Genomic DNA, 13403 nt, shown 5'->3' on the forward strand with positions numbered 1-13403 from the left:
TGATATAATTGATGTAGAACTTTGTATTAGTACAAAATATACAGCATAATGGGCCTTCTCAGGTGGCGTTAGTGGTAAAGATCCCAACTGCCAATGTAGGAGGCATGAGAGACATGGGTCTTTCCTGGGTGGGGAAGATCCCCTGGAGGAGGGCATGGCAACCCACTCCAGTACTCTTGCCTGGAGAATCCCATGGACAGAGGAGCCTGGTGGGCTACAGTCCATATGGTCGCAAAGAGTCGGACACGACTGAAGTGATTTAGCACGCACGCACGCAGACAGCACAATTTGATGTATGCATGTATTGCAAAGTGGTCGCCACAATAAGTTTAGTTAACAGACTTTTCTTGTGATGAGGATTTTTAAGATCTATTTTCTTAGCAACTTCCAGGTATACAATACAGTTTTCTTAACTGTCATCACCATGCTGTGCCTTATATTCCCAGGACTTACTTATCTTATAACTGGTAGCTTTTACCTGTGGATCACTTTTGTCCATTTCTATCACCGCCATATAGCCTTCTCAGTGTGTGAAAATATTTTATATGCGCTACCTCATTCAGTTCTCACATCAACGCTATAAAGTAGGTTGTTTTATTATTCCCATTTTACTGATGAGGCAACAGAGACACGGAGCGACTGAGTCACATGTCTGTGGTTCCATAAATGACAAGCGTGAGGCATCAACACTGACAGTGTGCTCCAGGATCCAATATTAACTAATACTTCTTAAGTGAGTGCTTTAACCTCCCCCCACCAATGGACATTTAGGATGTTTCTGGGTTTGCTGCTATGGGCAGTGCTATAATCAGCATCCTTATATATGTGCTTCCTCCAGCACATCAGAGTGTTTCTCAATGGAGAAATCAAAGTGACAGTCATGGGGTTTGTGTAATTATTAGTTTTTAAAAGATACTGTTAACTTGTCCTCCAAACTGGCTGTACAAAGTTATGCTCACCCAACACTAAAAATTTTTTAAAGCTTAGCCTGGGACACATTCTGGGCACTGGAAGGAGACTGGGTTAAAATGAAAAGAAAACCACTTCTTAGGAATTCAGGTTGGTAATTCCAAAAGACATTAACGAATTGATTCCTTAAATATTTTGTGACTTGGAATGTCAGCTTTTATACAATGTACTAGGCAGTACATGCTGGGGAGGGAGGGAGTGGGCAGAAGAGTCTATAGCAAAAAAGAGAAAGGAGAAGGAGAAAAAGACTCAGCTCCCACCAAAAAATGCAGGTATTATTATTAGAATGAATGGAATGGAATGGAATGGAATAAAATACTAGAAGCAACTCTGTGGAATCTGGCTATTAGTAGTAGTAGCAATGTTAGTAGTAGTAGCAATAGCAGTAGCTAATTAGTAGTAGTAGCAATAGTTCAAAAATGTAACGTTCGTTGGGTGCAGTCTATGTGTGCAGGTATTTATCTCATTGACACTCTTACAGTAACCATGTGGAGTAGGTGTAATCATTCCAGCTTTACAGGTGGAGGCTCAGAGTGGCAAAGTAACTTGTCCGGGGTCACACAGTTAGCGACATGAGACCTGTGAACCTGGGTGTCTCTCCACTCTACCACCTCTGCCTCTCAAGCTTGCTGGCCCATAGACGGCATGGCGAAGCCACCTGTCACACGCACATGCAGCCTCTTCTGGGAACTGGAGGGGTGACACCTGTGTCCACGGGCTTCTTGTCTTACAGGCCATTAGCTTCTTCACCAGCGACGTAAACTACCTGTTCGAGGGAGTGTACTACGGGCCCCTGGCCGTGCTCACCAGCTCACTGTTGACAGTCTGCAGCATTACCTCTTGCTTCATTCTCGGGCCCACAGCGCTCATTGCCACGCTGTGCTATCTTCTGTTTTTGCCGCTGCAGGTAATGTCTTTGCCACCCATTGGATGCTGGACATTCCCCAGAACTCTTAGGGCTCTGGGATTGGGGGTGCTTGAGTGGGAAGGCTGACCCTTGTTGACTGCTCATTCTATTGCAAGTGAGCTTCGGCGGCAATTCCTCCGTCGAATGGTTTTCTGGCCACCATGCTGGGGCCTCATAAATATTAATAAGAAGTGAATCTGATGGGTGAGGTCCCCCTCGTGGGTTTCTGTGAGCGATGATCTGCTTCACGGACTTTCCTCAGTAGCTATCCTCTGTGGAGTTCCTTCTCTTTTACCCAGAATGTGCTAGTATAATAGAGCTGACAGCATAGAACATTGGCACAGTTTAATGGGGGAAGGGAAGCAAATTTGCTGCCAAAGATTCAGCTGAAATAAATGGGCAAAACAGGAAGTGACTCTTGGATTTGTGTGCTCTGATTTATTGAAATGGAGTGTTTTCCTTTGTCAGTTCAGGCACTCTAATCAAAAGGTGATTGTAGTCCTATTGCATGGAGAAGGCAGTGGCAACCCACTCCAGTGCTCTTGCCTGGAAAATCCCATGGACCTCCAGGAGCCTGGTAGGCTGCAGCCCATGGGGTCGCGAAGAGTCAGACACGACTGAGCGACTTCACTTTCGCTTTTCACTTTCATGCATTGGAGAAGGAAATGGCAACCCACTCCAGTGTTCTTGCCTGGAGAATCCCAGGGACGGGGGAGCCACCAGGCTGCCGGTGGACTGCCATCTTTGGGGTCGCACAGAGTTGGACATGACTGAAGTGACTTAGCAGCAGCAGCAGCAGCAGCAGCCGTCCTACCGCATAGCAAGGAGACCATATTCAATATCCTGTAACAAACCATAATGGAAAATTATTTATATATATATATATATATATATATATATATATATGTATGTATAACGGAGTCATTTTGCTGTACTGAGAAGTTCAGTTCAGTTCAGTCGCCCAGCTGTGTCCGACTCTGCCACCCCATGAATGGCAGCACGCCAGGCCTCCCTGTCCATCACCAACTCCTGGAGTTCACTCAGACTCACGTCCATCGAGTCAGTGATGCCATCCAGTCATCTCATCCTCTGTCGTCCCCTTCTCCTCCTGCCCCCAATCCCTCCCAGCATCAGAGTCTTTTCCAATGAGTCAACTCTTCACATGAGGTGGCCAAAGTACTGGAGTTCAGCTTTAGCATCATTCCTTCCAAAGAAATCCCAGGACTGATCTCCTTCAGAATGGACTGGTTGGATCTCCTTGCAGTCCAAGGGACTCTCAAGAGTCATCTCCAATACCACAGTTCAAAAGCATTAATTCTTCGGTGCTCAGCCTTCTTCACAGTCCAACTCTCACATCCATACATGACTACTGGAAAAACTATAGCCTTGACTAGATGGACCTTAGTCGGCAAAGTAATGTCTCTGCTTTTGAATATACTATCTAGGTTGGTCATAACTTTTCTTCCAAGGAATAAGCGTCTTTTAAATTAATACAGCACTAAAAATTAACTATACTTCAATAAAATTTTTTTTTAAATGTGATGTAATTTGTAGAGGGTTTAGTACTCTTGCCTGGAAAATTTCATGGACTGAAGAGCCTGGTGGGCTACAGTCCATGGGGTCGCAAAGAGTCGGACTTGACTGAGTGACTTTACTTTCACTTTAGGGTTCCCAGAGGCAGAGGAGTCATGTTTCTGTTTAGTTAGCCAAAGCCTGGCTTGGAACTCAGAAGAGAAAGCCCCCCAGGATGTGTGAGACAGGTGTCTTGAGGCATGATGGCCCAGAGAGGCTTCCAGACTTTCAGCGGGGACCAGGAACTGAGAGTGCAGGATTAGCTCCAGGGATTCAGTCCACATGCGGGGCTGACTTGGGAAGTACTCTCAGTTTCCATACTAACGCCAGACTGCACTTTCCTGCCCTTGTAAAAGATGCTCTTGCTGCATCCTCACTGCAGGTATTCCTGACCAGAAAGATTGTGGAGTCACAGAATCATACATCAGAGGTCAGTGACCAGCGCATCCGCATGACCAGTGAAGTTCTCACCAGCATTAAGTTGATTAAAATGTACGCCTGGGAGAAGCCATTTACAAAAGTCATTAAAGGTACAGAATACCTGGCTTTCTGCTCTGAGCCTGGGATGTCATGGCGGACTGAGCCTTTCACCTTCTGGGGATTCTTTCATCTTCTGGGGCTTGATCTATGCTCCTGGAAGAATGTTCTTGTGATTCATTTCTTCATTTTGAATTTTCCAGATCTCAGAAAAAAGGAAACAAAGCTCTTGGAGAAGTGTGGGTTTATCCAGAGCCTGACCACAGTCATCTTGTTCCTAGCCCCCTCCTTATCTGTAGTATCGCTGTTCCTCACCCACACAGGTTTACGACTGAAACTCACAACTTCAGTAGTAAGTGCTGGGGTCCTTTGCTTCCTCCCTCATATATAGGGAGTTTTCTCATGTGTCCTTTTCCAGGCCATGCCCCCCGAAAGATCTAGAGGTTTTGTAAACGAATAATACAAATGAATCTTGATTTTCCAGACTGTTAGGGTCTTGAGCTTTCTTCCATTTCAGTCCATATGTGGAGCTGGTATCCCCTGCATAGCAGCTGTGGGGGCTGGAGTGGGGTGGGGAAAGATTGTCATCTCTGGGTGCAGTGGAAGTGAAATGTGTAGTTAAAACCCAGATGATGCTGAGGTTGAAAATCCTGAAGTGGGGAGCTCCTCTGATCTTGATAGGGCCCTGAAAATGCATTTTAAATGCAAAGGTCTGGCTTCTTCTGTCTTTTCTTTTGTGGTCTGACCCTGGCCTTGGGGAGCAGCAGCTGCCTTTCAAGGTTAGGAATTTGATTATTTGACATAAGACAGAGTGCTACTATAGAGGCTTCCCAGGTGCTCAGTGGTAAAGAATCTATGAGTTTGACCCCTGGGTTGGGAGGATCCTCTGGAGAAAGAAATGGTAACCCACTCCAGTATTCGTGCTTGGGGAATCCCATGGACACAGGAACCTGGTGGACTACAGTCCATGGGGTCGCAAAGAATTGGACAAGACTTAGTGGCTAAACAACCACCACCACAAAACAGCTCTTAGAGAGGTTAGAATCCATCCAAAGAGCCCAGGAGCCTGCATCTGAAACAAGAGAGGTGCATTTGACAGTCTGCAGCCAAGGGCTTGTTGGTGCTCCAGATGGCAGTCACCTCTGCTAGCCTGGCACACACCAAGGAACACCCCAGGGAGTCGTTGGGTGGTAGGAAGACTGTGTAAGGAGAATGCTCAGTGGAACTTTAAGGTCACACTGCACTTAGACCACACCAGGTTTGACTGAAGGTTAGACTAAAGCTCTGTTGGAGTGGAGGTTCATCTGGACCAAGAAGAGGGTAGAGACGGGGCATGAACGGCATGAATTGAATGGAAGGTTCCCAAGGTACCTTCCCGAGGTCATTCTCTGGGATCCTGAGAACCAAGGGTGGTTTGCTACAGTCAGGAAAGGTCTCCTGACAGGGTAAGGTGAGGCATGGATTAAGCTTGATGCTTAGGGAGTTTTTCTTTCTTTTCTAAATTTTTATTGGATTATAGCTCATTTACAATGTTGTGTTAGCAAAGTGAATCAGATATATCAATTCTTTTTCATATTTTTTTTCCTATATAGCTCATTACAGAATATTGAGTAGAGTTCCCTGGGTCCTTGTTAGTTATCTATTTTATATATAGTAGTGTGTACATGTTAATCTCAATTTCCTAATTTATCTCTTCCCCCCACGCTTCCCCTTTGAAAACCGTAAGTTTAATTTTGAGATCAGTGAGTCTGTTTGTGTTTTGTGAATAAGTACATCTGTACCATTTTAAATTAGATTCCACATATAAATGATATCATATGCTGTTTGTCTTTCTCTACCCGACTTAATTCACGTAGGATGATAATCTCTAGATTCATCCGTGTTGCTGCTAATGGCCTTATTTCATTCTGTTTTATGCTAAATCATATTCCATTGAATGTATGTACCACGTCTTCTTTATTCATCTGTCACTGGACGTTTAGGTTGCTTCCATGTCTTGGCTATTGTGAATAGTGCTTCCATGAATATTGCGGTGTACATATCTTTTCAAATTATCATTTTCTCTGAATATATGCCCAGGAGTAGGATTGCTGGGAAATATGGTATATATATATATATATCAGTTTGGAGAAGGCAATGGCACCCCACTCCAGTACTCTTGCCTGGAAATTCCTATGACGGAGGAGCCTGGTGGGCTGCAGTCCATGGGGTCGCTAAGAGTTGGACATGACTGAGCAACTTCCCTTTCAATTTTCACTTTCATGCATTAGAGAAGGAAATGACGACCCACTCCAGTGTTCTTGCCTGGAGAATCCCAGGGACGGGGGAGCCTGGTGGGCTACTGTCTATGTTCAGTTCAGTTCAGTTCAGTCGCTCAGTCGTGTCCGACTCTTTGCGACCCCATGAATCGCAGCACGCCAGGCATCCCTGTCCATTACCAACTCCTGGAGTTCACCCAAACTCATGTCCATTGAGTCAGTGATGCCATCCAGCCATCTCATCCTCTGTCGTCCCCTTCTCCTCCTGCCCCCAATCCCTCCCAGCATCAAAGTCTTTTCCAATGAGTCAACTCTTCGCATGAGGTGGCCAAAGTATTGGAGTTTCAGCTTTAGCATCAGTCCTTCTAAAGAAATCCCAGGACTGATCTCCTTTAGGATGGACTGGTTGGATCTCCTTGTAGTCCAAGGGACTCGCAAGAGTCCTCCAACACCACAGTTCAAAAGCATCAATTCTTCGGCACTCAACTTTCTTTACGGTCCAACTCTCACATCCATACATGACCACTGGAAAAACCATAGCCTTGACTAGACAGATCTTTGTTGGCAAAGTAATGTCTCTGCTTTTGAATATGCTATCTAGGTTGGTCATAACTTTCCTTCCAAGGAGTAAGTGTCTTTTCATTTCATGGCTGCAATCACCATGTGCAGTGATTTTGGAGCCCCCAAAAGTAAAGTCTGACACGCTTTCCACTGTTTCCCCATCTATTTCCCATGAAGTGATGGGACCAGATGCATGATCTTCGTTTTCTGAGCTTTAAGCTAACTTTTTTCAGTCTCCTCTTTCACTTCCATCGAGAGGCTTTTTAATTCCTCTTCACTTTCTGCCATAAGGGTGGTGTCATCGCATATCTGAGATTATTGATATTTCTCCTGGCAATCTTGATTCCAGCTTGTGTTTCTTCCAGCCCAGCGTTTCTCATGATGTACTCTGCATAGAAGTTAAATAAGCAGGGTGACAATATACAGCCTTGACGCACTCCTTTTCCTATTTGGAACCAGTCTGTTGTTCCATGTCCAGTTCTAACTGTTGCTTCCTGACCTGCATCCAGGTTTCTCAAGAGGCAGGTCAGGTGGTCTGGTATTCCCATCTCTCTCAGAATTTTCCACAGTTTATTGTGATCCACACAGTCAAAGGCTTTGGCATAGTCAATAAAGCAGAAATAGATGTTTTTCTGGAACTCTCTTGCTTTTTCCATGATCCAGCGGATGTTGGCAATTTGGTCTCTGGTCCCTCTGCCTTTTCTAAAACCAGCTTGAACATCTGGAAGTTCACGTTTCATGTATTGCTGAAGCCTGGCTTGGAGAATTTTGAGCATTCCTTTACTAGCGTGTGATGCTGCTGCTGCTAAGTCACTTCAGTCGTGTCCGACTCTGCGTGACCCCATAGATGGCAGCCCACCAGGCTCTCCCATCCCTAGGATTCTCCAGGAAAGAACACTGGAGTGGGTTACCATGAGCGCAATTGTGCGGTACTTTGAGCATTCTTTGGCATTGCCTTTCTTTGGGATTGGAATGAAAACTGACCTTTTCCAGTCCTGTGGCCCCTGCTGAGTTTTCTAAATTTGCTGGCATATTGAGTGCAGCACTTTCACAGCATCATGTTTCAGGATTTGAAATAGCACAACTGGAATTCCTTCACCCCCACTAGCTTTGTTCGTAGTGATGCTTTCTAAGGCCCACTTGGCTTCACATTCCAGGATGTCTGGCTCTAGGTGAGTGATCACACCATCGTGGTTATCTCAGTTGTGAAGATCTCTTTTGTACAGTTCTTTTGTGTATTCTTGCTACCTCTTCTTAATATCTTCTGCTTCTGTTAGGTCCATACCATTTCTGTCCTTTATTCAGCCCATCTTTGCATGAAATGTTCCCTTGGTATCTCTAATTTTCTTGAAGAGATCTCCAGTCTTTCCCATTTTGTTGTTTTCCTCCATATCTTTGCATTGATCACTGAGGAAGGCTTTCTTATCTCTCCTTGCTATTCTTTCGACCTCTGCATTCACATGCTTATATCTTTCCTTTTCTCCTTTGCTTTCTGCTTCTCTTCTTTTCACATTTATTTGTAAGCCCTCCCCAGACATCCATTTTGCTTTTTTGCATTTCTTTTCCATGGGAATGGTCTTGATCCCTGTCTCCTGTACAATGTCATGAATTGTATAAATATATATATATATTTAAGGAACCTCCATATTGTTCTCCATAATGGTTGTACTAATTTACATTCTCACCAACAATATAGGAGGATTCCCTTTTCTCTACACCCTCTCCAGCATTATTTTTTATAGATTTTTTGATTTATTTATTTTTAATTGAAGGATAATTGCTTTACAGTATTACATTTGTTTCTACCAAAGATCAACATGAATCAGCCATAGGTTTATCCATGTCCCTTCTCGCTTGAACATCCCTCCAACATCTGTCCCCATCCCACCCCTCTAGGTTGTTACAGAGCCCCAGCTTGAGTTCCATGAGTCATACAACAAATTCCCATTGGCTATCTATTTTGCACTTGGTAATGTATGTTTCCATGTTAGTCTCTCCATACCTCCCACCCTCTCCTTCTTCCCTCTCCATCTGTCCGTAAGTCTGGTCTCAATGTATCTTTACTGCTGCTGTGCAAATAGGTTCATCAGTACCATCTTTCTAGATTCCATGTATATGCATTAGTATACCATAATTGTTTTTCTCTTTCTGACTTACTTCACTCTGTATACTAGGTTCTAGGTTCATTCACCTCATGAGGACTGACTCTCAAATGTGTTCTTTTTTATGGCTAAGTAACATTCAGAGCCAGACATCCTGGAATGTGAAGCCAAGTGGGCCTTAGAAAGCATCACTATGAACAAAGCTAGTGGAGGTGATGGAATTCCAGTTGAGCTATTTCAAATCCTGAAAGATGATGCTGTGAAAGTGCTGCACTCAATATGCCAGCAAATTTGGAAAACTCAGCAGTGGCCACAGGACTGGAAAAGGGCTGTTTTCATTCCAATCCCAAAGAAAGGCAATGCCAAAGAATGCTCAAACTACCACACAATTGCACTCATCTCACACGCTAGTAAAGTAATGCTCAAAGTTCTCCAAACCAGGCTTCAGCAATATGTGAACTGTGAATTTCCTGATGTTCAAGCTGGTTTTAGAAAAGGCAGAGGGACCAGAGATCAAATTGCCAACATCCGCTGGATCATGGAAAAAGCAAGAGAGCTCCAGAAAAACATCTATTTCTGCTTTATTGACTATGCCAAAGCCTTTGACTGTGTGGATCACAATAAACTGTGGAAAATTCTGAGAGAGATGGGAATACCAGACCACTTGACCTGCCTCTTGAGAACTGTATGTAGATCAGGAAGCAACAGTTAGAACTGGACGTGGAACAACAGACTGGTTCCAAATAGGAAAAGGAGTGCGTCAAGGCTGTATATTGTCACCCTGCTTATTTAACTTCTATGCAGAGTACATCATGAGAAACGCTGGGCTGGAAGAAACACAAGCTGGAATCAAGATTGCCAGGAGAAACATCAATAATCTCAGATATGCAGATGACACCACCCTTATGGCAGAAAGTGAAGAGGAACTCAAAAGCCTCTTGATGAAAGTGAAAGTGGAGAGTGAAAAAGTTGACTTAAAGATCAACATTCAGAAAACAAAGATCATGGCATCTGGTCCCATCACTTCATGGGAAATAGATGGGGAAACAGTAGAAACAGTGTCAGACTTTATTTTGGGGGGCTCCAAAATCACTGCACATGGTGACTGCAGCCATAAAATTAAAAGACACTTACTCCTTGGAAGAAAAGTTATGACCAACCTAGATAGCATATTCAAAAGCAGAGACATTACTTTGCCGACTAAGGTCCGCCTAGTCAAGGCTATGGTTTTTCCAGTAGTCATGTATGGATGTGAGAGTTGGACTGTGAAGAAAGCTGAGTGCCGAAGAATGGATGCTTTTGAACTGTGGTGTTGGAGGACTCTTGCGAGTCCCTTGGACTGCAAGGAGATCCAACCAGTCCATTCTGAAGGAGATCAGTCCTGGGATTTCTTTGGAAGGACTGATGCTAAAGCTGAAACTCCAATACTTTGGCCACCTCATGCGAAGAGTTGACTCATTGGAAAAGACTTTGATGCTGGGAGGGATTGGGGGCAGGAGGAGAAGGGGACGACAGAGGATGAGATGGCTGGATGGCATCACTGACTCAATGGACGTGAATCTGAGTGCACTGCGGGGGTTGGTCATGGACAGGGAGACCTGGTGTGCTGCGATTCATGGGGTCGCAAACAGTCGGACACGACTGAGCGACTGAACTGAACTGAACTGAACACTCCATTGTAAATATGTCCCACAGCTTCTTTATCCATTCGTCTGCTGATGGACATCTGGGCTGCCTCCATGTCCTAGCTGTTATAAACAGAGCTGCAATGAACATTGGGGGTACACGTGTCTTTTTCAGTTTTGGTTTCCTCAGGGTATGTGCCTAGTAGTAGGATTGCTGGGTCATATGGTAGTTTTATTCTTAGTTTTTTCAAGGAACTTCCATGCTGTTCTCCAATGTGGCTGTATCAATTTTCATTCCAACCAATACTGCAAGAGGGTTCCCTCTTCTCCACACTCTGTCTAGCATTTATTGTTTGTAGATTTTTTTATTATGGCCATTGTGACCAGTGTGAGGTGATACCTCATTGTAGTTTTTGATTTGCATTTCTCTAATAATTAATAGTGTTGAACATCTTTTCATGGTGTTTTTTTTTTTTTTTTTTTTTCCGGTCATCTGTCTGTGTTCTTTGGAGAAATGTCTGTTTAGATCTGCTTATTTTTTGATTTTTTTTCTTTTATTGAGCTGCATGAGCTGTTCGTATATTTTGGAGATTAATCTCTTTTAACAACAGTAATAGTTCAAAGCTATGTCACTGGTAGCTCTCTGGGTAATTTTTCAGTGTTTCCCAACTATTCCTGTACCATGGTCAGGATTTGGGGCATTTTGCCAATGGGGAAACTGTGGTGGGAGTGACCTGTCTGAGTTAAGGAATTATCCAGTGCTAAGCTATAAACGCAACCAGGCCTTCACTCAGTGACTTTAAGATAAGTGCTCTTCCCCACTTTTCCTAGTCGTCCCGAAATACCAAATGAAGAACCTGCTTACTGGAAGCTGCAGGTCTGGCTTTGCAGCTTGAAACTCCGGGATGGGGTCTTCCTTGGGAGGGGGAGCAGGACAGTGTCGAGACACTCACTGCCTCCTCTCTGCCTCATCCAGGCCTTCACCACCGTTGCCACCTTGAGTCCCATGCGGCTGTTGGTGTTCTTCACACCCTTCGCAGTCAAAGGCCTCACAAACTCCGTGTCTGCCGCCGACAGGTTCAAGGTGAGTGGCCAGAGGTCTGACCATGCAGCCCTTTACTCCGTGTTCTCATGGGCCTTCAGCCCCATGCCGTTCCTCCTGAGTGTGACCCCAGGCCAGGCAGAGTCCAGCCTAGATGGAGAGGGACTAACCAGTAGTAGGATTGCTAATCCATCTAACTCGGTAATCTCCTGTGCTCAGGGTGGTGTGGGGCTGGGAAGACAGATGAGTCAGGCTAGTTCCCAGGCCCCAAGGACATTCTAGGACATGGATCCAAACCACATCTCAGCCAGATGTTGTTTGACCTGCAGACCCTGTTCAGGCGTGGGTAGAGTTACCATGATCGTTTTGGTTTTTTAAAAATTGCATCTGTTGCTGGCATTTAAAAAACCGGAAATTGTATATTAAAAACTCAGATTTCTGGATTTTCTTGAATAATCAGAAGATCTGGCAATAGTGGACCCACATTATTCTGTGGCCACAGCAGCTCTAGCCGAGGTGGTAGCTGCCCCTCATGTAGTCAGGGAATTCAGGTGGAGTTTGCTGCAGCCTCCACCATGCCATCGCACACTTCCAGGCCTGGGGCTTACTTTCCATTCATCATCTCAGCAATGGTTTACTTCACTTCTTTACCTTTCTGGTCTTGTCCCTATAGGCATCGAAGTTGAAAAACTCTCATCTAAACCAATTTCTAAAAACATTTCATAGTCATCTCTCCTAAATGTGTGCAGTCCCCAATCTACATCATCCATTCACTCATACACTTATTTTAAAAAAAAAAAATTAGCAAGAAGTTTCCTGGCAGTCCAGTGGTTAAGACTCTACACTTTCACTGCTGTTGCTCTGATTCAATCCCTGGCAGGGAACTTAGATCCTACAAGTCACACGTGGCTTAAAAGAAAAAACAAACAAAGAAAAATAATGAATACTCGTCATGGAGAACACCACAGTGAGAATGACTGTATGGCTCCTGCTCTCAGAGGGTTATAATTGTTGCCAAGTCCAGGCTCACTCTGCTCACCACACGACAGGCCAATTAATCAAGAGACAAGGTGTTGAGGCAAGGAATACAACTTATTTGGAAAGTTGGCAGACTGAAAAGATGTCAGAATAATGTCTCAAAATAACCATCCTATGGGGGTCTGGATGCCAGGTTCTTTTATAGAACAGAGATGAGGGGAGGTGAGGAAGTAAAAAAGACCATTGGTTTTACAAATATCTCCTGGCATGGCCAGCCTTGGGAAGGAGATGTGTTAATTTTTTCCTTCCTGTAGCCATCCACAGGTGGACACAGTCCTGAACAAAGGCATTCTGGTTAAACATTCAAGCAGAAGGGCAGGGTCCCCTGAGGCAGGCCATTATGTACGAGCAGTACCGTTTTAGTGGATAAAAGCAATGGGGAGCAAAGGTTAAAGTCAAAGAAGAAGATCCAATATGGAGTCAGTTCTTTTCTATAACGTAATCTGGTATTGGAAACAGGTGATGTACAAGTGAATTAACCATCCGAGAAGATAACATTAGCTCATGTGAAGGGCTGTGGTGCCAATAAAGCAGAGTGATATTCTGGAGTGCATGCTGGGGAGGGCTGGGGCCACAGCGGCCAGGGACGGATCTCTCCCAAGGAGAGGTTTGAGTTGAGTGATAATAACAGAGCAGAGAGGACAGCCGGTACAAAAGCCCTGAGGCTGGAATTAACTTGTCTTGTCCGAGTAACACTAGTTCTTGACTTATCAACAGCCTCAGGAGCTCCCTAACTTCTCAGCTTCAGCTGTTGGGGCCCCTTCTGCCTCCTCCTCCCCACTGGAGGAGTTCTCCTGCCCTCCGCTTCCATGCCTGTTTCTACCTGCAGGAGATGAGGAGGCTACAGCCTGG

General features: G+C 44.6%; 1 protein-coding gene across 1 annotated transcript in view; it reads left to right on the forward strand.

Annotated features, from left to right (window-relative positions):
- The window catches only part of ABCC11 (ATP binding cassette subfamily C member 11), a 93074-nt gene that overhangs the window by 32920 nt on the left and 46751 nt on the right, over positions 1 to 13403 (forward strand). The window contains exons 7-10 of the mRNA XM_005691954.3: positions 1703 to 1876; positions 3831 to 3978; positions 4129 to 4277; positions 11448 to 11555. Coding sequence (XP_005692011.1) covers positions 1703 to 1876; positions 3831 to 3978; positions 4129 to 4277; positions 11448 to 11555 — 579 coding nt within the window. The remainder of the gene's footprint in view (positions 1 to 1702; positions 1877 to 3830; positions 3979 to 4128; positions 4278 to 11447; positions 11556 to 13403) is intronic.

Source organism: Capra hircus, chromosome 18 (assembly GCF_001704415.2).
Source record: "Capra hircus breed San Clemente chromosome 18, ASM170441v1, whole genome shotgun sequence".
Classification (NCBI taxonomy): Eukaryota; Metazoa; Chordata; class Mammalia; order Artiodactyla; family Bovidae; genus Capra; species Capra hircus.